The sequence below is a fragment of the Malania oleifera genome, chromosome 2 (genome assembly GCF_029873635.1).
Source record: "Malania oleifera isolate guangnan ecotype guangnan chromosome 2, ASM2987363v1, whole genome shotgun sequence".
Taxonomy (NCBI): Eukaryota; Viridiplantae; Streptophyta; class Magnoliopsida; order Santalales; family Ximeniaceae; genus Malania; species Malania oleifera.
Window position 1 is genome coordinate 101,984,578 of NC_080418.1, and position 26,850 is coordinate 102,011,427.

A 26,850-nucleotide genomic window follows, 5' to 3' on the forward strand; every position below is an offset into this window, starting at 1 on the left:
GCTGAAAATGTGAAATGGGTCCGTCGGTCCATTGAGAAATAGAGAGTGGGTGAAAGCCGAAGCACAGAATAGAAAGAGAGTGTGGTTTTATGTGAGGAGCAGAGAAACCACTCGGCGAGCCTCCAGTCGCCTTTTCCACACCCTCCATACGCAGTCTCATCCTTCTCAAATGTAGAAAGCCGTACCCTAATTCACACGCTTCTCTCACGGTAATCGAATCCACAACTCGCCAAAATTCGTTCTCAATTCTATTTTCGTTCTTTCAACACTCTTTGAGTGTAAGTTTGGTATAATTTCGATTGTCAGTTTGGATTCTCGAGCACTGATTTGGGAGATGAACAAAGAACGGCCTCCGGAGCCTCTTGATTTCTTCATTTGGACTGTTGAGGTACCGATTTCTTCATTTTTTTTTTGGATTATTTAAGTATTTGATTGAGATCCTTGTTATGTTACTAGATCTTGTCTGATTTGCGTTTTATTTAATTGTAAGATTTTTTGGTGAATTTGGTCCAAGAAATTTGTTTGGATTTTCTGATGGATCTGAGAATTGTGTTCGCACAGTTTAAGTATTTCCTACTTTATTTATTTGATTTGATTTGATTTTCTGTCCTGACATTTGGTTTAATATTTTCCGTTAAATGAGCGCGTGTGGAAATTCTTTTATTACACCGAATATTTATTTGGGCAGTTGTCTTGGCTTTTACTGTTAGATTTTATCTTTCTTAAGATACACAACTTTTGTGTAGTCCATTTGTTATGGTTTTGTTCATTTGAGTGCTTGTGAATTGGATATCTTATATTTAAATGTTTATGAAACTGAAGAACTATAGTTTGAACTTACCAAGAGCAGGGGAGATATTGTTTAATTTGGTCAAGCAAGCGGAAGGTTCTATATTTTTTTTTATGTCTTAATGTTTGTGTAGAGTGGGAATCTCTCTCTCTCTCTCTCTCTCTCTCAAAAAGGTGGCTTATTCCAGTTATATTAGTATTTTTGCCTTTCGTTAGTGCTGACATTCATCCTTTGTTGCCTGCCATCTATCTATATTATATACTAAAACAGATAATTGGCGCCTCTTACTTTCCAAAACTTCATTTAGTTTTCTAGAATTTTAGAATTTTTAATTTTATAGGAAACACATAGCTTCACCTTATTATTGATATATTAAAGATCTATTAACTATATATTGTAGTATTACTTCCCTAAAATATTAGATTACCGTAAAACAGACACACACACAGGTAATTTATTTTATGTATTGATTAAAGTATTTAACTCAAGTCTAAATTAGCTTGACGAATGTTTATTTAAATTTCTAATCTACATATAATATAAATAAGCTTAAGTTTGTATTGATGCTTTCAAGCCTTGTTGCGAGTTGTCAGATGGTGAGTACCACTGCAACAATTTTAGGCCTCCAATCGTTTCTATTTCAAGAAATCTAGTTGCATCATAATATAAATAAGCTTAAGTTTGTATTGATGCTTTCAAGCCTTGTTGCGAGTTGTCAGATGGTGAGTACCACTGCAACAATTTTAGGCCTCCAATCGTTTCTATTTCAAGAAATCTAGTTGCATCCCTGCGGCGGCCCCCCCCCCCCCCCCCCACCCCCAAACCATAACCCACCTCTTTAGATTTAGAACATTATATTTCTTTGAGAAAAGGTATTTGAGCATGTACTTCACATCCTATTTCCAATTTTAGCTCTTATGCACACTTGTTACCCTTTAATTGTGCATTTGTTTGTTTTTTGTCTTCTATTTCTTTCCTTAAGTTTGTTTTCGAGGCTTCGGCTCATGCCAGATGGAGAGCATCAATTGAAGAGGAAATGCACTTAGTACAATGATACTTTGGAGTTAGTATTCTAGTGTAGATGGGTACATTTGGTTGGTGGGTGTTTAACTACTTCCTGATCGCATTGTTAATTGGTTAGATGCTTGCCAGGTAGCAAAGGGGCATACTAAGGTTTATGGACTTAATTATTTGGATACCTTACCCTTAGTCACTAAAACGTCTTACTCTTTGATTTATGGCCCAAAGAAGTTTGGGTTCATTTGTTGCATCAAGAAGTCTTCGTATGAATTGAACATTCTCTTTTGTTTTTGTTTTTGTTTTCTTTTTCATGTGGATGATATTTTGATCACAGGGGATGATGGTAATGGAATTACAAAGTTGAAAATGTTTCTTTAAAGGAAGTTTAAACTAAAGATCATGGTTGCTTGAGATGCTTCTTGGGCATTGACGGTACTAGATCTGGTCATGGTATTTCATTACCTCAAAAGGAAAAATGTTATTAACCTACTATCTGAAGTAGGAATGTTGGAGGCAAAGCTTATGGATACTCCCATGACTCTTAACACAAAACTTGTGGTTGGTGAAGGTGAGTTGCCATCTGACCTTGCTTGATATAGAAGATTGGTTGGAAACTTGAATTATCTTTCAACCACTTGACTAAATATCTCTGTATAAGTGTTTGTCATTTTCTTGATACTCCACGAAATAGTCAATGGGATGCAGTTGTTTGTATTTTTGAGAGTGCACCAGTTTGTAGTTTGCTGAATGGAAATCATCATTATTTTTCACATTGATGGTTATATTGATGTAGATTGAACTAGAACTCCAAATAATAGAAGTTGCACCATCAAATGTTGTGCCTTGTTTGGTGGTAACTTGATGACCTTGACAAGGTCTTTAATTTTGAGGCTTTAAGTACGAAAATTCGATGTTGATGTCAATTTCAATTTGAAAATTATGGAAATTAGTAGAAAGCATAGAATTCTTTTATGGAAATACATGTAAGAAAATTTTCATAAATATACTGCAGCCAAAGGATCTTCAATTATCATGGACTTCACATCTTTTTTACTTTTATGCAGAAAATAAATAAACCATAACATAAACTTCACATACCAGAATCAGCCATGCCAAATTAACCAAGAAATACACCCGGAGAAGCTGTAGAAATCGTTTCTCTCACTTTTCTTTGGTCTCTTTCTTTCCTTCAACAGATTTATGAGATTTTTTGATGATTAGAGAGCAGAGGCAGAGAGAGAACAATTTCCTATATGCCTTTCTTCTTCCTTTCCTTTACTTTGCAGCCAACATCACCATTCATCTAACCCTTAGAGCTTATGAACTTAGCTTTTCCTTTCTCTTCTTTAGCTCTCTTTTCCTTAGCTTAGCTTGATGTTTGCTTGCCCTTATAGCTACTCCCCATAACAATAGCTAATATATATAAAATATAGGAATACCCTTCAAACTTCTAGCCATAAATATCTCATTAATTCTAAGCTAATCCTTTCATGTTAACCCATAAATACATTCTTTCAATATCATTTAGGATATAGGCATATACCCTTCATGTGGGACTCATATCATTCATGTGGGACATATCCTTTGGGATATATATCCTACATTCTCCCACTTGGTTTATGTGAATGATATTAATATGAATTAACAAATAATCATAATGTGTACAAAATATTAGCTTATTTATACTTTCAATGAGATTACCATAATATCATAATTAAGCAACCTATAAGCACGAGTCATGGCGGTAAATATCATTAAACCGACATCTTCCCTTCCATGTACCACAATTTCTAATAAAGCACTTAACTATGATCCATAATAGGAAGTTACCGTACTGTCCCTGGAATGTCTTTGTCAAGGACCATTTCTGTTTGATAGTAATCCATCTCCATAATCACGTGATTGATGGTAAATAGAAATAATGTTTAGAAACACTTTTATTGATATTATTATATATGTTCTAGAACAAAACGTAAAGATCCACTATCATACATTAGGGATTACAACAAAGACCCATGTGATCAGCATGTTCCTTAAATGATGAGTTGAAAGATCTGGTTACGTTTTCACAAGCCATTGAAAGTAATGATTCTTAAAAGTGGATCAATGCCATAAATGATGAGTTGAAATCTATGGGACAAAATAAAGTCTGGGACATTGTTGATTTGCCTGAAGGGTTTAAAATAGTTGGGTGTAAATGAGTCCTTAAGACCAAACACGACTGTAATGGCAACATTGAACGATATAAAGTTAGACTAGTAGCAAAGAGTTTCACTCAAAGGGAAGGTGTTGATTATAAAGAGACATTTTCTCCTGTATCTAAAAAAGGATTCCCTTAGAATTATAATGGCTTTGGTGGCTCATTTTGATTTAGAGTTGCACTAAATGGATGTGAAAACTGCATTTTTAAATGGGAATTTAGACGAAGAGGTGTATATGGATCTTCCTGAAGGTTTAATGATTAAAGGAAAGGAACATATGGTTTGCAAATTAAAGAAATCAATATATGGACTTAAACAAGCTTCTAGGCAATGGTATTTTAAGTTTCATGATACCATCACAACCTTTGGATTTAAGGAAAACACCATTGATCGGTGTTTATATCTAAAAGTCAGTATGAGCAAGTTTATCTTTCTGATTCTCTATGTTGATGATATTTTACTTGCCAGTAGTGATCTTGGTTTATTAAATGATACCAAGAGATTTCTTTCTATGAACTTTGAAATGAAAGATATGGGTGAGGCAACTTATATGATTGGAATTGAAATATTTCGGGATAGATCACTTGGACTGTTAGGGTTGTCTCAGAAAGGATATATTAATAAAGTTCTAGAAAGATTTCATATGACTGATTGTAAACCAACTCCTGCTCCTATTTGTAAAAGGGACAATTTCAGTGTAAAGGATTGTCCACAGAATGAATTAGAAAAGAAAAGTATGGAAAATATTCCTTTTGCATCTGCTATTGAAAGTTTGATGTATGTGCAGACTTGTATGAGACCAGATATTAGTTTTGTAGTTGGGATGCTTGGGAGGTACCAAAGTAATACCGTAATGAATCATTGGAAAGCTGCAAAGAAAGTTTTGAGGTACATAAAAGGAACCAGACACTGTATGCTCACGTATAGAAGAACAGATCAGTTGGAGGTGATTGGTTACTCTGACTCATATTTTGCTAGATGTGTCGATAGTCGAAAATCAACTTATGGTTATTTGTTCCTATTAGCTGGAGGAGCAATATCATGGAAGAGTGCCAAACAGACTATCATCGCAACATCTACTATGGAAGCTGCATTTGTGGCATGCTTTGAGGCCACAATTCATGCTTTGTGGTTGCGGAACTTTATCTTAGGACTTGGGATTGTTGACAGTATAGCCAGGCCGCTGAGAATTTATTGTGATAATTCCACAACAGTTTTTTTCTCTAAAAATGACATATTCTAATGGCGCTAAGCATATAGAGCTCAAATATTTGGCCGTTAAGGAGGAAGTTCAGAAACAAACAATGCTTATAGAACATATAAGGACAGAGCTCATGATAGCAGATCCTTTAGCGAAGGGATTGACACCAAAGGCATTTAAGGAACATGCTGATCACATGGGGTCTTTGTTGTAATTCCTAATGTATGATAGTGAATTTTTATGTTTTGTTCTACAACATATATAATGATATCAATAAAAGTGTTTTTAAACATTATTTTTGTTTACCATGAATCACGTGATTATGGAGATGGATTACTATCAAACAGAAATGGTCTTTGACAAAGACATTACAGGGATAGTATGGTAACTTCCTATTATGGATCATAGTTAAGTGGTTTATTAGCAATTGTAGTACATGGAAGGGAAGATTTCGGTTTAATGATATTTACCGCCATAACTCGTGCTTATAGGTTGCTTAATTATGATATTATGGTAATCTTCTTGAAAGTATAAATAAGTTAATATTTTGTGCACATTATGGTTATTTGTTAATTCATATTAATATCATTCATATAGCCTAGTGGGAGAATGTAGGATATATATATATATATATCCCAAAGGATATGTCCCGCATGAATGATATGGGTCCCACATGAAAGGTATATGCCCATATTCTAAAGGATATTGAATGAATGTATTTATGGGTTAACATGAGAGGATTAGCTTAGAATTAATGAGATATTTATGGCTGGAAGTTTGAAGGGTATTCCTATATTATATATATATTAGCTATTGTTATGGGGAGTAGCTGTAAGGGCAAACAAACATCAAGCTAAGCTAAGGAAAAGAGAGCTAAAGAAGAGAATGGAAAAACTAAGTTTATAAGTTCTAAGGGTTAGCTGAATGGTGATGTTGGCTGCAAGGTAGAAGAAAGGCATATAGGAAATTGTCCTCTCTCTGCCTTTGCTCTTTGATCATCAGGAAATCCTATAAATCTGTTGAAGGAAAGAAAGAGATCGAGGAAAAGTGGGAGAAATGATTTCTACAGCTTCTCCGGGTGTACTTGGTTAATTAGGCATGGCTGATTCTGGTATGTGAAGTTTATGTTATGGTTTATTTATTTTCCGCATAAAGGTAAAATAGATTTGAAGTTCATGATAATTGAAGATCCTTTGGCTACAGCATATTTATATAAGGTAGTATTTGGGATCATGGATTTTGTGGTTTGAATTTGGACTTTTGTGGATTTAGAAGAAACTCAATACACAATCCACACAAATCAAAGTCCAAGATTTGAATTCCATACTCCCATATGTTGTAAGAGTTAGAAATCTAAAAAATAATGAAAAGATGTTTTCCAACTTTTTTATATAAAAATTTAGATAATTGGGAAACAATCTAGCATTTTTAATTATTTGAAAATTAAAAATGGAAAATAAAACTATTTCCACAAGTGAATTGTGGCAAAACATTTTATCATTGTTCATTTATTTCATACAAATGTTGTAAAAATGAAAAAATGATCTAACTTTTGTTTTTTTTTTTAATATTTTGGAAAACTAAAATGGAAAACAAAAAATTGTTTGCCAGACCTAAATGGGTCCATAAATTTTAATGACTATTTTTACAATTTTGTGGAAATTTAAGACTTTGGTTTTCAAGATTTAACTAAGAAACTGTTGTTGCTTGAGAAAAAAAATGATGTCTTGTGAAACCTCTTCCTCCCCCACCATTTTCTGTCATCTGACTTTTTAGCTATGGCGATTGGAGACCATGAAGGAAGGAGACTTTTAGAAGATTAGTCAAGATATGAGGAAAAACCTTCAATTGAGATTGGACAAAGTGGGTAAGAGTGAGTTTTTATTTGTGCTTGAGCATAAATCGAAGCGAAATCGATGGGTTTAGGTTGTCTTGTCATAAGACAAATGGTTCCCAGAGGGGACGTCCTTGGTTTTTGGAGGATTGGGAAGAGGTTTTCGTAGCATAAGGGTTTGAAGCGTTAGGTATTGGCTTTCTATTGTTTCAAGGAAGATGAGGAAGTTTTTGGGGTTAGAATTGGGATGGAAAGGGGGAATTTTTTCAATTTTTGTTCCTATTGGGGATAAAGGAGAACGGTGGAAAGGATTTATTCAAGATTTTGGAGGGATGGCTCAGGAATTTCAAGCGAAGGCAAAATTAGTTTGGCAAAGATGAGGATTGGGAAAAGGTTTTCGAAGCATGAGGGTTGCAAGCATTAGACATTGGCTTTCCATTCATTCAAGGAAGATGGGGAAGGTTTTGGAGTTAAGAGTTGGGATGGAAAGGGAAATTTGTTTTAACTTTTGTTCCTGATGGGGCTAAAGGAGATGGGTGGCAAGGATTTATTCTGGAATTTGGAGTGCTAAGAAATTTCAAGCTAAGGCAAAATGATTTTGGTGAGGGCGAGGTTTGTGAGGAGTTTCAGGAAGATGCTCATTCTTGGAGTAAAGGTTGTGAAGGAAGGAGGTAAGTAGTCGTCTGACAGTTGTGGGAATGGGATGCAGATCACGACGCCTGCACGGCTGCACCTCCATATTTTGCCGATGATCCCCAGCGTTTAGGGGTAGCAGCAACTGCAGCACCTCTGTCTATTGTTTTGGCTGTGGACGCTAGGGTGCCCGAGGCAGCTAGGGTTTCTCAAGTGGAAGATAGGGCAATGAAGGTTGGATGGAGTGGGCCTGGATGTTTGTGGTTGACGTGGACTCGGGCTATAAAGTGGGTTTGAGTCTGGGTCAATTTTATAAACAAGCCCAAGTCCAAGCTGTGATTGGTTTGGATATAGGCCAATATTGTAAAGAAGCCCAAGATCAGGATGAAATGGGTTCAGATCTGGTCTCTGTAGAAGAAGGACAAAACGAAAAATCAGATTGAAAGGAAAGCAAATGGGGTGATATTTCGGACAATGACAGTGAGCTTGCATACTGGATTATTGTTGGATAAATCAAAGATCAATTTTGTCATGATTTCAATTCTTCTGAATATCTTAGGGATCTTTCTTATCTGCCTCCTCCTCTGCTGGGAGGTTTGAAGGATGTCTCTATATTCTCCTGCCTTTGTGGAGGAGGTTAGTGTGCAGGATCTAGAAAAAATTTATTGGATAAGATGAATATGGGCTTCGTTGATCCTGGAGGTAATGAAGTTCGTCTGGATGGTGCTAAAAGAAAAATGAAGAGAAATCAAAGGGAATTGGTAAATTTACAAAGTTTTGTCAATTATAATGGGAAGGGATTGAAGGGGGTTTTTCTTATTTGGTGTTTGTTGGGTTTAGAGTTGGTTTTATTTTATTTTATTTTCTTTTTCTTGTTTTTTATTTTCTAGGTACAAGGATATCTTAGCCTCTCCTAATGTGTATTCTTTCTCTTCGTTTCTTATTAAAAACTATTGTTTCTAGGTCAAGCATTGTCTATATATATATATATGAGACTTTGTTAAGGCACATGCTAGGAGAACTTGGTTTTAAGCAATCACGGCATATGAATCTTATGTGTCATTGCCTGACAACTATCTATATTGTATCTACTTTGGTATTCTGTAAGTGAACCAAGCATGTTGAAGTTGTCTCATTTTATTCAAGAGAAGCTCCTAAGAAATGTGATTCATACAGCGTTGGTCAGATAAGAGGACCAATTTACAGAGTTATTTACCACCCTTTTGGAAGTTCTGGGTGAATTATATTTGTAACAAGCTAGGAACATGTGATTTATATGCTCAAGCTTAAGGGGGAGTGTTATATGAGCCAAGGTGATATGACATTTATATACTCTTGTTTAATAGAAAATGAAGAGTTGACCCTAAATCTCTCTCAACCTCTCTCTGATCTAGACTGGGAGGGACCAACCCGAACCTGTCCTGCCAAGACTGTCCAGCTCCCTACCACTTTTAGGTTCTAGTCTTGTTCTCGCATTTGTTATATGGTTACAATTATCTTAATCCCTGATTCCCTATAATGAATGTTATTAATCATGTGTTTTTCTCAGCATGCAAGAAGGTGCGAGGTAAGTGTTGAGGCTTCATATACATTGTTGGTACATAACCTAAGAGCTTAAGCTTCCAGGTGAAGTTGTAATCTAACAAAAAGGAGTATCTTAATTCTTAAGGAATAACTCGCAAATAATTATTGTTGTAGGGGATGATAGATTGTTGGTGGCCTGGACAAAAGCAAAAGTAGTACTTCAACTCCCAAGTAGGAGGCAACCAATCAATCAAATTAAAAGCGAAGGACAGCAGAACCTGAACAGAATTTAGCCTTTTTGCAAAATAAATGTCTCGAAGAAATCAACACCACGAGTCTTAAGTAACCCCCTTGACTATCAATCAAGCCCTTAGCCTTTCAATAGTACCATGAGGATACATAATGGTACATACCCAATGACACCCAACTAATTTCTTAATGAAGGAAGATCCACCAATTCCCATATCCCTCAAGAAGTTATAGGTCTACTTGGTATCATATATGTTTTCTATTTTTTTGTTTTTTGTTTTCGTTTTTTGTATAGTGAAGAAACGAATTATGAAAACACATTGTTTATCTAAGGGCTGTTTGGTATCATTGTCAGAATTCATGACAACAAAAACTAAAAACTAGAAATAAAAACTAAAAACAGAAAACTACCAACCTATTTGGTTAACATTTGTAAAACTAAAACAAATGAACATATTTGTCCTTGGATCAAATAATAATTAAAAAATATGAATAAAACAATAAAAGTACAAAATAATAAAAATTAAAAATATTATAATAAAAATAAAAGTTATTATAATAATTTTTCTGAATTATTATATTTTGGAATTGACTTTGCGAGAACAATCTTATTGTACATGAAAATTTTTTAAAATAGTAAAAATATTTTTAAATGGTTTTTATTTTTGAAATTTTATGAATTTTTCGTAATTATATATTTATTATATTTTTATTTTAACTAAAAAATGATGTTAAAATGAATTATTTAATTTGCAAAAGTTGATTTTGAATATTAAGGTATTTTAGCAAGAAATTGGTCAAAACTAAACAACTGAAAATCATAAAATCTGGTCTTCAATTTTTTAAAAATAGCTCAAAACCAACAACAAAAACAAAAACTGATAAATACACATGTTTTCATAATATATTTCTTCATTGTTTGGAAACAAAAAATAGCAAACAAAAAAGGTACCAAAATGACTCTTAGTTTTCCCTTTCTATTGTTGATTTTAAGTTGTTTTCACAAAAATTGAAAACCATATTTTATGGTTTTCAATTTAATATCTAGAATTAACTTTTATGAATTAAATTATTTGTTTGTTATACATAATTTTTTATTAGGATTAAAATTAAATCACCATGTGAATTTAAAATATAATTAAAATGAAAATATCCATAAAAGCCATTTACAAAATATTTTATTATTTTTTAATTGTCACATAGAATAAGATTGTCTTTGTAAAGTGAATTTGAAAATATAATATTTCGGTAAAGTAATTATACTAATTTCCATTTTTATCATAATTTTTTGAATTTTGAAATTTAATTTATATTATTTTAATCCTATTTCTAATTGTCATTTATTCAAAGACAAAAATGAGCATTTGTCCAATCGTGTTACTAATTTGTTTTAATTTTATAAATATTAATAGGTAGCTAGCTTTTGGTTTTTAGTTTTTGCTACTGGCTTTTGTTTTTGTAATTTTTGACAGTGAGACTAAATGGCCCACATGCATAGCATGCTTTTGTTGAGGATTAGCAAGGGCCTAAAGTTGAGAAGATGGAATAGAAATAGAGCAAATAGGCAGAGAAAAAGAACGAATAACAAAAGGAAGATGAATCAAGGAAATATAATTAGTAATAGGATTGGTGATCAAGAATTTTTGAGAAAACAATTGACTTTTGAGTACAAAATTACTTTTTAGATGAAAATGGTCAAATTCAGTTCCAAGTAGACTGAGGTCGAACGAAACTAATACAACATAGGGTTGGATAGCAGCAGTGCCAGTACCCTTATGATTCCTAGGCTCCTTTTCTTTTGGAGTAGGGGCAGATGTCTTGCCTGGAACAGAGCAAACTTGTCAAGGTATGACAGCAGGAATGGGGGTCTGTGCAAAAGTAGAATCACTGAGTGCTGATGATCAAGAGTTGTCTAAATACTATTGAGACCTAATAAAATTATTGTATGCCCTCAACAAAGGTGACATTAGCGCCAGCTTTCCATTGATGAGTTTGAGGATTGTCAATTTACTTTTTTTGGGTTCTAAAATACCTAATAAAGATGCCTTTAATAGCTCAAGGATACAACTTATGTTGACCTGCATGTTGAACATGAACAAAATAGGTGCACTTGTGGGTAAGTCCCAGATCAGGCTACAAGAGATATTCAGCATGCCATAATTTAGTTTTTGAAGCACTATTACATGGTCTTCCCCGTTACAAGTTGAATAATAAGCATATTGAGTTGAATAGGTGGATAGGAGAGCTTTTAGAGGAGTTTTGTGAAGTGCATCCTTAGTCCTTGTGTTGTGCTAACCAAGGACTAAAATTTCAATTTTGAAGGAAATTTCAAGGGTCTCAAGTTATAGAAACTTTGATGAAAATTTCAATTTGATAGAAATTTTATTATCAATTTAAAGAGTTGTTGAGGACGTATAACAAATTATGGAAATTGTGGATGGAACTTTGGGAAATGTTAAAATATATGATGTTAATAATTTAGAAACAAAATGAAAAACTTGTGTTTTGAAGCCTATCAAAATCCAAAACTTCTAATGAAATTTCAGCATAATTACTGAAATTTAAGACCACTTTAAGAGAAATGGATCTTGGAGGATGTACATAGATAATTAAAGACAACAACCATAAATTAGATTACCCCATTGAGTATAGGTTTCTTATGCCTGGAATTGAGGACATGTTTCATATGTTACTTGACTTTAGTTGGCACTCCAAAATTCATCTATGTTGTTGCTACTACCGTATTAAAATTAGGCCTCTATTTAAAATCCGTGATGGTTTACTTGAGTTGTGAACAATCCGTGTCTTGCAGCCAAGAAAATTCTTGGTGGTATATCTTTATTATATATTGGTCTATAATTGAGCTTGAGAGGAGCACTTGGTCTGTCTTTGTTAGGTCTTTGTCACTCTAAGTGAAGCCAAGTTGTATGCTGACCTTCCCAACTTTCTACAGCCTAGTGTGTGCTCTTTATTGGTTTTGTGGTTTTTGTGCATGGTATAGTAGTTAATCTAATAAAAAAATTAGAGCTAGTAGGGAGCCTTTTGTTTTTTTGGGGGGGGGGGGGGGGGATATATTTTGGACAATGAAAGTGAAGGCCTAGGTAATTTGTTTGTGACGAGGGTTTGCTTTTGGATGAGATTTAGGATCAGTGTGGTTATGCTTCTAATTCATGTGATTTGCTTGGGAATTTAAGGCATGTGCAGTGTCCTCCCATGGAAGGATTAGAGGGAATTACATTTTTGAAAATGATGGCATGGATAAAAAGCAATGGGTAGGGATGAAATTTTTGCCCCCATCCCCACCTCCACCCCCCAAAGCAAAGGAGATTTTTGTAGGAAGGATCTACAACCTCTACATTTGATGGATAAATTGGGTTTATGGATGTATGTTTGTGGAGGAAACAAATTTTGCTAGATGGTGGTAAAATTAAAGAAGGATCGGAGGGAACTAGCAAGGGGACTTCTTGGTTAATTATTGTTTGTTTTATTTTATTTTATTTACCATTTTTTTTTTTTTTTTTAGGATTTCATATACCTCCCTAGGCTGTAATTTCTCTCTCTCTCTCAACATATCGTTAATTTTTATCCAAAAAAAAACCGGGAGTGGTATGAGTGTAGGACTATTTTATAGTTGTAACTTTTGTTGCTTATCTACTTTCTATTTGCAGTTTATAAGGGATATTATGGCTAGTGGCTACCGTCATTGATTGCTCTAAGAAAAGTTTCATTTGATCCCTTTAGCAGCTAGAGCTTTTGAAAAGATTAAACAGAAAATGATTAAGGTGCCTTACTTTGGCAACTCTTGGGAATCCAACATCTGGACTTCTGGTGTTAACCTGCTTGCGAGGCCTCCAGGCCCCAAGATAGATAGTGGTGGACTTTTGATTTTGGAGGGACACTGCTTTTTTCAACGAGAAACTCTGAGAGGCTAAACAGAACATGATTTAGAGTTTTATGACATGGTGAAAACCCTCCATCATTGAAGATATTACCTTTTCGGCTTTTACCACAAGAGTTTGTACTCTATTTTGACCAACTTGCTTTGTGATATCTGAGTTTAGAGAAAAAGTTGGGCTGCTAAGGGGCTGATTGGTATCATTTTTGTTGATGGTTTTTTTAGTAGTATGGTGAAGAAATCAATGATCAAAACACATTTGTGTATGTTGCTAGATTTTTTTTTTTTGCAGTTTTTATTTGTTGGTTTTTAGTTGTTGTGGCAACAAATGAAAAATGCATTTTTAATATTTTCGTTTTATTAAATGGTAAAAGACACTGACCTTCCTTGGGGTTTGGCAAAAGGAAAGGGACCTTCCCTGAGGTTTCAAAAATCTCAGAGATCTCCCCTGAGGTTTTAACAATCTTAGGTATGACCCCTAAGGTTTGTCAAAAGGACACAAACCTTCCCTTGTAATTTGCAAAAGACAAGTCTTTGAGGAGAGGTTTGTGTCTTTTCGGCAAATCTCAAAGGAGGTCCGTGGCATTTTTTGAAATCTTAAGGGAGGTCAAGGGGATTTTTGTTACCTTAGGTGAGGTCTTTATCTTTTTGTCAAACTTTAGGGGAGGTCAGTGTCTTTTTCTCTATATTAAATATTGTCACTTTAATATATAGATTTCAGTTTTATGGATTAAATCATTACAACAACAACAACAACAAAACCAAGCCTTAGTCCCACTAAGTGGGGTCGGTTATATGAATCCTTTTCCGCCAATTTATGCGATTATGGACAATTTCTTTTGATAGATTCAAGGATATTAAATCTTTACTCACTATCTCCTCTCAAGTTATTTTAGGTCTACCCCTACCCCTTCTACTGCCCCCCACAGTAACTAAGTCACTCTTTCTCATAGGTGTACTATAAGGCCTACGTTGCAAGTGTCCATACCATTTGAGTCTTCCCTCCCTTATCTTATGTTCTATAGGAGTTACACCTAACTTACCACGAATATGTTCATTCCTTAATTTATCTTTCAATGTTATACCACTCATCCATCTAAGCATCCTCATCTCGGCAACTTTTACTTTTTGGATATTATGTTTCTTCGTCGCCCAACATTCTGATCCATATAGCATAACTGGTCTTATAGCTGTCTTATAAAACTTCCTTTTCAATTTTAAGGGTATTCTACGATCACATAGAACACTTGAAGCACTTCTCCATTTTACCCAACCTGCTTTAACTCTATGCATTACATCATCTTTAATTTCTCCTTCAGCTTGCATAATAGATTTTAGGTATCGAAATCTACAAGTGCTATTTATTTCTTCATCATCAAGTTTAACTTTGTCTCCAATATTCCTCCTATCATTACTAAAATTACATTTCATATATTCTGTTTTATTTCTACTTATAATAAAGTCTCTAGATTCCAAAGCTCCTCTCCATAATTCTAACTCATCCTCTACTCCATCCCTAGTTTCGTCAATTAATACGATATCATCTGCAAATAACATACACCATGAAACCTCCTTTTGAATACTCTTAGTCAATTGGTCTATCACTAAAGCAAAAAGATAAGGACTCAAAGCAGATCCTTGATGTACACCTATGGTAATTGGAAATTCTCTAGTTTCTCCATCCATAGTCCTTACACTAGTCATTACTCCATCGTACATATCGTTAATGACATCGATATACCTACAACATACACCATTTTTTTCTAAAACCCACCATAGAACTTCCCTAGGTATCCTATCATATGCTTTCTCAAGGTCAATAAATATCATATGCAAGTCCCTCTTCTTTTCCCTAAACTTTTCCATTAATCTTCTTAAAAGATAAATAGCTTCTGTGGTAGATCTCCCAGGCATAAAGCCAAATTGATTTTCTGAGATCTTCGTTTCTAACCTTAATCTTTGTTCAACTACTCTTTCCCATAGTTTCATCGTATGACTCATAAGTTTAATTCCACGATAGTTATTACAATTTTGAATATCTCCTTTATTTTTGTATATAGGTATTAAAGCGCTTTTCCTCTATTCATCTGACATTTTCTTAGTTTTTACAATTGTATTAAATAAATTAGTTAACCATATAATTCCGTTATCATCCAAGCATTTCCAAACTTCAATTGGGATGTTATCTAGTCCCATAGCTTTCCCGTTTTTCATTTTTTTAGTGCAAACTTAACTTCGTTAACTCTAATTTTGCGAATAAATCTTATATTTTTAGTCTTTTCCTCATTTGACAATTCTAAATTTAAGTCTTCTATTTGGTTTTCGTTAAATAACTTACTAAAGTAACTTCACCATCTTTCTTTAATATCTTCGTCCTTAACCAAGACAATATCATCCTCACTTTTTATACATTTTACATTTCCTAAGTCCTTGTTCTTCCTTTCTCTAGCTTTAGCAAGTTTAAATATATCTCTTTCCCCTTCTTTTATACCTAATCTATCGTACAAACTATTAAATGATCTATATTTAGCTTCACTAACGGCCCTTTTTGCATCTTTTCTTGCCTCCTTATATTTTTCAAAGTTATCTTTGTTTCTACATTTTTGCCACGTTTTATACCAAATTCTTTTTGTCTTTATGATTTTTTTTACATCTTTATCCCACCACCAACTTTCTTTGCTATTTGAGAATCTTCCCCTTGATTCACCTAAAATTTCTTTTGGTATCTTTTTAATTGAGCTAGCTAATCTATTCCAAAGAGTATTTGAATCTATCCCATCCTCTAAGGTCCAATCCCCATCTTTGATCATTTTATCTTTAAATTTTATTATATTTTCTCCTTCTAGGTTCCACCATCTAGTTTTCCTACACTGATTTATTTTATCCTTTTTCTTCCATTTTTTAATGCATATATCTAACACTAAGACTCTATGTTGTGTGGTTAGACTTTTACCTGGAATAACTTTACAATCCTTATATGATAAACGATCTACCCTCCTCGTTAAAAAAAAATCTATTTAACTTCTATTTTGTCCACTTTTAAAGGTCATTAAGTGTTCTTCTCTCTTCTTAAAGTAAGTATTCATTATACTAAAATCATATGACGTAGCAAAGTCTAAGATCATCTCCCTAGACTCATTTTTGTCTCCATATCCATATCCTCTATGTATCCTCTCATAATTTTTATTATCTCTTCCAATGTGTCCTTTCAGATCTCCTCCTATAAATATTTTCTCACTCTCTGGTATGCCTTGTATAATACTATCCATATCTTCCCAAAATTGTCTTTTAAGATTTTCTGCTAAGCCAACTTGAAGAGCATAAACACTAATGATATTTATTTTCTCTTGTCCTAATACCATCTTGATTTTTATAATTCTATCCCTTTAGTTACATCCACAACGCTATCTTTTAAGTTTTTGTCTATAATAATGCCTACTCCATTTTTATGTTTTTCTTTTCCAGTGTACCAAAGTTTAAATCCTGATTTATCGATTTCTCTAGCTTTCTCCCCCACCCACTTAGTTTCTTGAAGGCAAATTATATTAATTCTTCTTCTAATCATTGTATCCACAATTTCCATGCTTTTACCTGTAAGTATCCCTATATTCCAAGTTGCTAATCTAATCCTAATTTCCTGAAATAACGTCTTTACCTGCCCACGTCTAGAATGATGCAGGAACCCTCGCATATTTGACACCGTATATACAAAATATGATATTTGATGAAAAACTTGAAATAATTTTTTCATGTGAATTTGAAATAAAATCAAAATAGAGGCATGCCTGCAATTTTAAGATTTTTGAAAGAAAATAGTAATAATCATCCAAAAACTATTTACTATTTTTGGCCTTTATATACAATACGGATATATTGCAGGATTACTAATTTATTCTTAGAGCGCTAAAAAATGAATTTAAAAATACAATAATCATAGTTATTTTTTAATGTTTTAATTTGTATTCTTTTGCAGTTTCATTATTTTAATTTCTAATCATATTTTTTTAATGAACATGTTGGAATTACCTTTTAAATTTGTTTAAATTTTGGGGAATATTAGTTAAATGGATTTCCATTTTAAGTTTTTGGTTTCTATTTCTAGTTTTTAGTTTTCATTTCTATATTTCACTTTCTTAATTTTTAGAGTGATACCAAGCTATTGGGTAGAGTTCCTTAATGAGTACATCTTTGTTCTCAAACATTGTTTTTGTGTCAACAATAAGATTGTAGTCATTCTTTGTCATAATTACAGAAGTCATAGGATTTGAGTTGAAAGGACAAGCATTCTGCTATTCTGATCATTTTCTTGGTGGGTGAGGGTAATTATAGGGATTTATTTAGGGCCTATTTATTATCATTGTTGTACAGCGAAGAAACAAATTATGAAAATGCATTTGTTTATGTTGTTGGTTCTTTGTTTATATTGACGGTTTTCATGTGTTCTGGATTGAATCATTCATTTTATTCAATAACTTTTTAATTAAAATTAGAATAAAATGATAATATGAATTTAAAATATAACTAAAATGCAAAATGGCCATAAAGTTTCAAAAAAATTTAAAAAGATGATAAAATCCATTTGCACAATATTTTTACTATATTTCAATTGTCATTTACAATAAGACTGTTCTTGTAAGGTGAATTTTAAAATATGAAAATTAAGTAAAATAATTATAATATTTTTTTATTTTTAATTTAAATTATTTTGTGGTTTTATTATTTTAATAATATTTTGTAATTATATTTGATTCAAGGACAAAAATGAGCATTTTTTTAATCAAGTTTTTTATTTTTTTTAGTTTTAAAAATATTAACCAAACATGTTGCTGGTTTTTGATTTTTAGTTTCTATTTTTGGTTTTTAGTTTTTGTTTTCATAATTTTTAACAGTGATATAAAATGACACTTTAGATTTTAGAGGAACTAATTTATGCCTTTCTTGCACTTCTTTTAGGGATATCCTAGTTTGAGAATTGCATACCAGTGGGGTTAGCTGCTCATTTGGGTAGATATAAGACCATTGGTTTGGTTGAGGATAGTATCTGTATGCCTTCTTTGAAGAAGGATATGGCTAGTATGGTCTCCTGAGTGTCATATCTGTCAGCTAGCTAAATCTGAAAGCAAAATTCTAGACTTCATACCTCTATTCCTCTGCCACACATGCTCTAAAAGAGTATGAATTTTATCCTTGGAATCATTAAAACAGCTCTAGGACTTAATTTCATCTTTGTTATAGTTGATCACTTCTCCAAATGGCAGATTTCATACGTTCATGCATCACATGTAGCTAAGTTCTTCTTCAGGGAGATTATCAGACTACATGGATTGTTGAGTTCCATAATGCCCAATGGGGTTATCAAGTTGTCTTCGGAAGAAATTTTGGGTGATGTTTCTTTTGCTTGTGTCATCCCCAAATTAATGGTGACGCTGAGGTGGTTAATTGTATATTGAGGGATATAGAGGGAGAAAAACATGGCAATTAGGAGTTACTGCCACCTATAAACACAGTGAAGCTATTGACCTTGTTCCATTACCATGAAGTTCCTGTATTTCTGAGCCTGCAAATTCTCTTGTTCATCACATTTGCGAGTTGCGTGCTAAGGTTAGGGGTAAACTATCCATGAATTACCTGAATTGTAAACTTGCTGTTTATGTGCATTGCAGGGCTAGAGAATTTAATGTTTGTGATAGTGTTGTAGTTCGTTTTAAGCCTGAACTCTAACCATAAATTCCTTTAAGAAATTCCATGCCAAGTGCCTTTTGCCCACTCTCTATCCTTGGGAAACTTGGACTTAATGCATATTTATTTGATTTATGTACTCGTACAAATTCATTAGTCCTGTTTTCATTGCGCAGTACTTGACACCTTACTGAGGCACCTTTGAGCTGCTCTGTCTTCTAGTGTTCTTGCAGCTTCAGCCACAAGGTACATTCATGGCTATTTTGGATGAGGAGTTCATTGATTCTCCTCATGGTGGTTTTCAGTGATATTCAATTTAGTGGAGAGGCTGCCTGGCCTTGGGTACTATATGGCTTATAGATGGATGTTGGTGAGAGTGTTTCAGACCTGTTGGGGTGTCATTTGCAGTCACACTGGGAGTATGACACAGGACCATCATCGCCATTCTGCATACCTACTTTAGGCATAGATATAGGAATTAGTATGTTTTTATTGAACTTTGGTTTTGTGTTGGTTAGTTATTTAGAGGTTAATGTGTGATTTGCACTTTAGTTAACTGTCATATGTATTTTGGTGGTTGTGTGTTGCAGGTAGTTTTTTTCCTCAATTTGGAATCAATCAGAATTTCCCCCTTTCTTCATAAAGTTTCTTCTACCTCCTCCAATCTTTCTCCTTTCCTTCTCGGTTCTATATCACTAAGCCTTTGATCTTTCCTAGACAAATAATTGTACTTTTGGCCATTGTGTGACTTGATAGTGCAATGACCTGTTAATAATTAAATGAAGAAAGTACAAATGGATATAGCATCCCAGGCACCTCTTTTTTGTTTTTCCAGGATGTTGGTTTGTGGTTGGAAGAAATAAATCTTGGTAGCTATCGCCAAATTTTTAAAGAAAATGGTGTCAATGGAGAGTATTTGGAGGGCATGTCCATGTTCACAACTGAACAGATTCTTCGGTTTATAAGGCGATGCCACATGAAATGGGGAGACTTCATCACACTGTGCAAGGAGCTTAGGCGAATTAAAGGTTCTCTCTCTCTCTCTCTCTCTCTCTCTCTCTCTCTCTCTCAAACAGGCACACTAGTGCACACACAAAATATCACCTGATTATTTTTCATAAAGCAGTGACTGGAGTTTGTGAATAATCTTATTCAAATTTTTGCTAGTTTTTGAAAATTGTATTCATAGGGATGCTTAATTTTATTAGTAGTAATTCTTGGATTTTGATTTTTTTTTTTTCACTTTTGCCCCTTGTTTGGGGCTCATTCTTGTTGAGACATGGGGTTTCCTGCTTCTATATCAGTTGTCTAGTTACCGCTAACAGGTGGGCCTATTCTCCAATTTGTGGATCATGAAATTATTATTAGCTGTCTCTTCATAATAAATGGTTAATGGTTCAACCATTCGCCTGTACAACAGAAAAAAAGAACGTCATGTATACAAAAATAAAAAATAAAAAAAAAAACAAAATTTGAAAAAACTAAAAATTAAAAAATAAAAATGAAAAATGAAAAATCATTGGCACATGATATTGTCCCTATGTCCCAACATGTTACGTGCGTTTCTACAAGTAACATATGAACTCCTTGAAGTTTTAGTTGTAGCAGTGTGACCCTTAAAAAGTCCTTAAAGTTTCACTGAATTGCACTTTGTTACCTGAAGTTTTAATTGTAATAGTTCGATCTTTAAAGCTTTAATTTTAGCTTTTAAACAAGATCCCTGAACAGGGACATTAACTATCTTTAATATAGGACTTTGAGGATCAAACTGATCCAATTAATACTCCAGGGAGTGAAGTATTCAGTGAAACTTCAGGAACTTGTGTTATTTACCCTCTTCAATTTTGTTCCTTGTGTATGGTGTTCCTCTTAATGAATACAACTTACTGTTGGCTAAGTTGAGGAAAAGTTCCATTTTTTTTTTAAAATTTGAAATGTGAAACTTCATAGTTTTGAATGTTCCATTAGTAAGACACTGAACAAATTTACTGATTTTTTAAATTTGAAATGTGAAATTTCATATTATTGAATGTTCCATTAGTAAGAGAGAGAACAAACTTACTGATTTCTTTAATTTGTTATGTGAAATTTCATATTATTGAATGTTCCATTAGTAAGACAGAGAGAACAAACTTACTGATGTGACACTTAGTGTTTAGGGAAAGTAGGTTTCACAGATTATAATAATTCCCTCTTCTTGGCTGACTTGAGCATGGCTTGATCTCATGACCCACATAAGGGAGGTTTTCCCTTACCTTTGTGTGGGGTTTTAAGTGGCATTGGTATTTACCTATAAAAAAACTGCTGTAGTAATAAGGTTGATATTTTAGCAAATTCTTCTTCTTGAAAAGTTAATAAAGTATAGCAATCCTTTTAATTGTCATCTTTCTGGAAAATATGGGCTCTGTTGGCTTAGCAGGTTTCATTCACCTCATTGCACTCAGTGCTCAAATTGCAGAGCAAGATGACAAATATGGGTTACATGCCATGTCCAAGCTGCATTATCATGTCTTTAATTTGCTTTTTATTTCGGGATGTAGAGAATGAGCTTGAATTGAGAGATATAACTGATAGCTCTTTGGACCAGTCTCCATCAGCTATACATCTCTAATTTATCTAATCTAATCCCATAACTTTGATTTCATTGTGTTTACTGATGCTAATATATTTCCAGTGGCTTGCCTGAAAGGAGAGCAAAAAGTCCGTCGGCCATGGTGGGCTCCTTCTTGCCTCTCGGCAGTGTTTGTCAAGGCAGCAAAGCGCAACAGACAGTCTCGAGTTGTTTCCTTGAAGCTGGAACCTTGATGCAACATTTGCCTATATGTATGTATTTTAATTTTCCTTTCTGTGAAAAAAAAGGGGAAGTAAAAAAGAACTCTTTTGCAGATCTTAAAAGCTGGCAGCCTGTCTGTGTTGGTTCTCCTCTAGAGAACTTTATTCTGTACGCAAGCCCCGCTATTTGTTTCTATTGGTTTTGTTGTTGTTTATCTTGTTCTAAATTGATCGCGAAGAATACAATGAATGACAAAGAAATCATAGCATCAGTTGTGAAGTATTCGTCTTGGGGGCAGTTGGTTTTTGGTGTATTGTAGAAAATAGTTGTCATTAGAAGTTATGGAGGAGCTGGGATTTTTGCTCAGCATATTTTTTTTTGTTTTTCCTTTTTTTCCTCATAGACCACGATTTGGTTTTAAAATCACGAAATTGCTGGATGCCTTGCCTGTAAATGGATGACATTAATGTCGAAAAATGACTTATTGGTAAAAGCTATGTCTATTGATGTTGAAATGCCAGGATTCTTCAAATGCAAGCCAGTCTATCAAATGGTTTATTTGCAGGTTGTCAACTGAAAATACCGAGCCCTGCGTGGTGAGGCAGGGGTGCAGTGCACTTCATTCAGTTTATTTTATACCTACAACATTAACATCCAAATGGAGATTGTTTACTTGTTATTCGGTAGAAAACCTAATGGAAATTGCATGTGGGCTTTCTTATTTGTTTCTTTTTGAAATCAAATGTGTTTTACCCATTGACAATATCTTACTAATTTGTAATTTTCCAATTATGTAAAGCCCTTTGTTTTTATTTTTTCTCTTGGTATGCGTGGAAAGTATTCATCCACACAAATTGCCTTTGTTGATTGCAAGTGCTGGCAGTTCTATCTTTTATGCATTCGTTAAGAAACCAAAGGTTTATTAATTACTTGAATGCTCTTCTTTCTTGAAAAGGGTTTTGTTTGTTAAATCAGGTGAGATCAGTTATGGGCTACAAACATATGTTTTACTCGCAAGAAACACTAATAAAAGCATGTGAGTATGAGCATATTTAATGTTTAAGATATTAGATACTGCTTAAATTTGTTTGCAACTTAATGAACTATAACTTGCAAAGCAATTATTTGTTTTTATTTTTTATTTTTTATTTTTTTTGTTTATAGTTTGCAAATATTAACTATTGAATATAAAGTTCATAAACCCAAAAACCTGAATTAATATAATTCAAATATGGTATCTTGGTGCTTGAGAGAAGAATAGATCTGAGTAATATATACATATTTAGGTAATTATGGGACACTAATACAAAACATAGGTATGAGACGTGCCCGTTTTTGAAAGTATATGGCATGACTCGATATAAATATGCTAGTATAATTTATACAATATGATATTTTAAAATTTAGATTTAGTAAGATCAAGTCATTTTATGATGCAGTGGATGGATGCCAGATAAATGTCTAATAGGTGTTAGGTATTAAAGATATGACATAGACACTCAACCTCTAAGAAGTACATTTTACAACCGCAGTATCATACTCAAAATAAATAATACTAAACTTGTATTTCATGTTAAAATTTTATAAAGATGAAACACGAGTTTACGTAAATTTAGAAAAAAAAAAAATGTTTAGTTCCTATTTTTATAAAATTGTGATGCAGTTAACAAGTGTTAGCACATCCACATTTTAAACAAATTGATAATATCTTATTATTGCACTCATTAATTTGATATTTACTTATTAATGAATAACATTCTCAAAATTAAATGTTAAAAGGGAAAAAAGATACCATTTAGGTTGTAATGTGCAAGTTCATGTTAGCATGAATGTGTGTTGGAGGTTGTGGGGAAGGAGGGATGAAGTTCGGACCCTATTGTGATTAGGCCTAGAGGTTAGAAGCACTACCCTCAAAACAATTCTTTCCTTACTTAGGCTTAAGGAGTAGTATGCACACATGTGGTTTAGGCGTGCCTAGATAAACTTCATAAATTTGTGTGATCTGCGCATACTTAGGTAAGCTTGGTAAACAGACATGTCAAGAAAATGACTAGATCACCTAGTATAACATGTCACGCACATAATTAGGTTGCCATGATATAACCATGTGGTGAGCCCATGACTAGGTCACCCTTGTGTGACATGTGATACACAGAATCAAATCTTCCCAATATAAATATATGGTGAGCCCATGACTAGGTCACCCTCCTAGTGCATGTGATCCTTTCTCAAACTTCACACACAAGGAACCAAGCTTTTTATGATTGTTATCAAAATGCTAATGAGGGCTTCTAGATGCCAGATGGAGTCATGTCATTTTCCAACGACAAACTCTTCAACCATCGAATGATGAGGCATAAGAGAATCTTGCAACCCTTGGCGACTATCCCTCATGCACTCACATTTAAAAGTTTTTGAAGATGATTAGAAAGGCTAAAAAAACAAGAACTTACTTTTTTATTTCCTTGTACACTCACCACTTTCTCTTGTAACTTAAGCATCGAATTAATGAAGCCCCCAAAGGCCAACAAAACCTCTCAACGTGCTTTGCTTTGGTGGTAGTAGTGTGTAGGTCAAAGTGGCACTTGCAATGGATGGTATTGTGTGGGAATAGGTGTGAAAGGCAGCCACTACACGTGCAGTTTAGGCTTGCCCAAGTTAGCTTAGTTAATGTGTGTTGACTTATGCATAGCTCATTATTGTGATATGTGGCTCATATAATTGAGTGGATGGCATGCACAAAGAGAAAACATGATAAAAACAGTGTGTTGGAGATTCCCAAGGAAACCGTTGACTGTTCGTCCAGTTGTTGTTGGCAGTTTGTCTGAACTTTTAGAGAAGGATGCCTCTCGGTATCTTTCCATCAACGATATGACTGAAAACCGTCAACGGTTCCAGCGTAAATTTCAAATTTTGAATAGGGATGTTAAGTTAGTTGGGGGTTTGGAGGGAAAGTCTCCGAAAAGTCTATTTATATGTCACTTGTGATGTAACTGCGATGTTGCAAATGTTGTAAGTGTCTTTTGACATCAAATAGTAAAATTCTTTCCTGATTGCTTTTGTGGATGTAGGCATTACCGAACCACATAATTCCTTGTGTTGTTTCTATTGTTTTCATATATATATATATATATATATATATATATATACTGCATGGTTGTGTTTTGTAATTGGTCTTTCATTGATTTCTACATTTGATTGATTCAATATTCTGTTGTGCAAATACAATTTATACAACAAATTGGTATCAGAATATTGTTATAATGGCTTTGGGTACTTCGTTTGTGAAATTTGACATTGTCAAGTTTGATAGAACTGGGAACTTCGGTTTGTGGAAGAGAATGGTGAAGGATTTGCTTGTGCAGCAAGGGATGGTGAAAGCCTTGTATGGTGTTTAATCGGAAGGCATAGATGAGGCAAATTGGAAGGAATTGGAGGTAGAGACGATGGCTAGTATCAGATTGTGTCTGGCCAATGACGTGTTGTATCACGTCATGGAGTAGGATTCTCCTACAACTGTTTGGCAAAAGCTTGAAAGTCGGTACATGTCTAGGTCTCTTCTGAATAAACTCTTTCTTAAGCAAAGGTTTTATTTGCTTAAGATTGTGGAGGTTTTGGATTTGAACCAACACATCAATGCATTAAATCAAATCATAAGTGATTTAATGCAGGTTGATGTGAAATTCAAGGAAGATGACAAGGCGCTGATGCTACTAAATTCCCTGCTAGTGTCTCACACGTATGAGAACTTAATTATGACTCTTACATGGGGTAAAGAGACCTTGAATTTGGAAGAGGTAGCAAGCGCGTTACTAGAATATCATCAAAGAAAGAAAGTTTGTGAGGAAATTTCGCATGGTGAAGGGCTTATGGTGAAGGATAACCATAAATGTGGGAGAGGAAAATTCAGAAATGGATCGAGTCAAAATAAGTCCCGATCTCAGTCCAAGAATAAAAAGGATATCCGGTGCCTTAAGTGCGGTAAAAAGGGGCACATAAATTGGAGTGTCCAAAATGGAAGAAAGGGAATGCTGAAAAGCAAGAAAGCACTTCAAAATCAACAAATATAGTTGAAGAAGGAAATTTAGAATCCAATGATGGTAACATACTTTCAATTTCATTGGGATTAGATCGCCTAACAGACTCTTGGATCCTAGACTCGGCGTTTTCTTACCACATGACTCTTAATAAGGAGTGGTTCAACACTTACAGGTTGGTTAATTCAAATGTTTCATGTAAAATCATTGGAATAGGAAATGTACGAATTAAAATGTTTGGTGGTGATGTAAGAACTCTATGTGATGTAAGACACATTCCGGACCTACGGAAGAGTTTAATTTCATTAGGCACTTTGGACTGTAATGGATTCAGTTATAAGTCTGAAAGTGGTGTTATGAAGGTATGCAAAGACAATCTAACAGTGATGAAAAGAAAAAAGTTAGATGGAAATATTTATACACTACTAGGCACTACAGTTGTAGGTGGAGCTGCAACCATAGATTCTGAATTGGATGACACCGTCTTGTGGCATATGCGACTTAGGCATATGAGTGAGCATGACATGAAAAAACTTCACAAGAGGGAACTCTTGAAGGGCGTGAAAACATGTAAGCTGAACTTCTGCAAGTTTGTGTTCTTGGGAAGCCGAACAACATGCAATCTAAAATAGCTATACACAATATGGAAGGTATTCTTGATTATATACATTCTAATGTTTAGGGGCCGGTTAGAGTAGCATCACAAGGAGGACATGCGTATTTTGTGAGTTTTATTGATGACTACTCAGAAAGTCTGGGTATACTTAATGCGGCACAAGTCAGATACGTTTGCCAGGTTTAAGTTGTGGAAAGCTAAAGTGGAAAACTAGACTGGGAGGAGAATTAAATGCCTCAGGTAGGATAATGAGACCAAGTACGCTGATTTGAGATTCATGGAGTATTGTGAGCAGTAGGGCATTAGGAGACATTTCACTATTTGCTGGACACCTCTACAAAATGGTGTGGTTGAAAGGATGAACCAGACTCTGGTTGAGAGAGCTTGGTGTCTCAAGT

At 34.1% G+C, this 26,850-nt stretch overlaps 1 protein-coding gene across 2 annotated transcripts; it reads left to right on the forward strand.

Annotated features, from left to right (window-relative positions):
- Positions 1 to 22,292, forward strand: LOC131147743 (uncharacterized). Of its 2 annotated transcripts, XM_058097290.1 has the most exons (5): positions 16 to 209; positions 307 to 388; positions 19,862 to 20,054; positions 21,701 to 21,849; positions 21,913 to 22,292. In XM_058097290.1, the coding sequence occupies exons 2-4, from the start codon at positions 335 to 337 to the stop codon at positions 21,829 to 21,831; spliced, it is 378 nt and encodes a 125-aa protein (XP_057953273.1). In that variant the 5' UTR covers positions 16 to 209; positions 307 to 334; the 3' UTR covers positions 21,832 to 21,849; positions 21,913 to 22,292. The 2 variants fall into 2 exon arrangements, with proteins under 2 accessions (XP_057953271.1, XP_057953273.1); XM_058097288.1 differs by having other exon boundaries at positions 1 to 209; positions 21,701 to 22,292.
- The last annotated feature ends 4,558 nt before the right edge of the window (positions 22,293 to 26,850 follow it).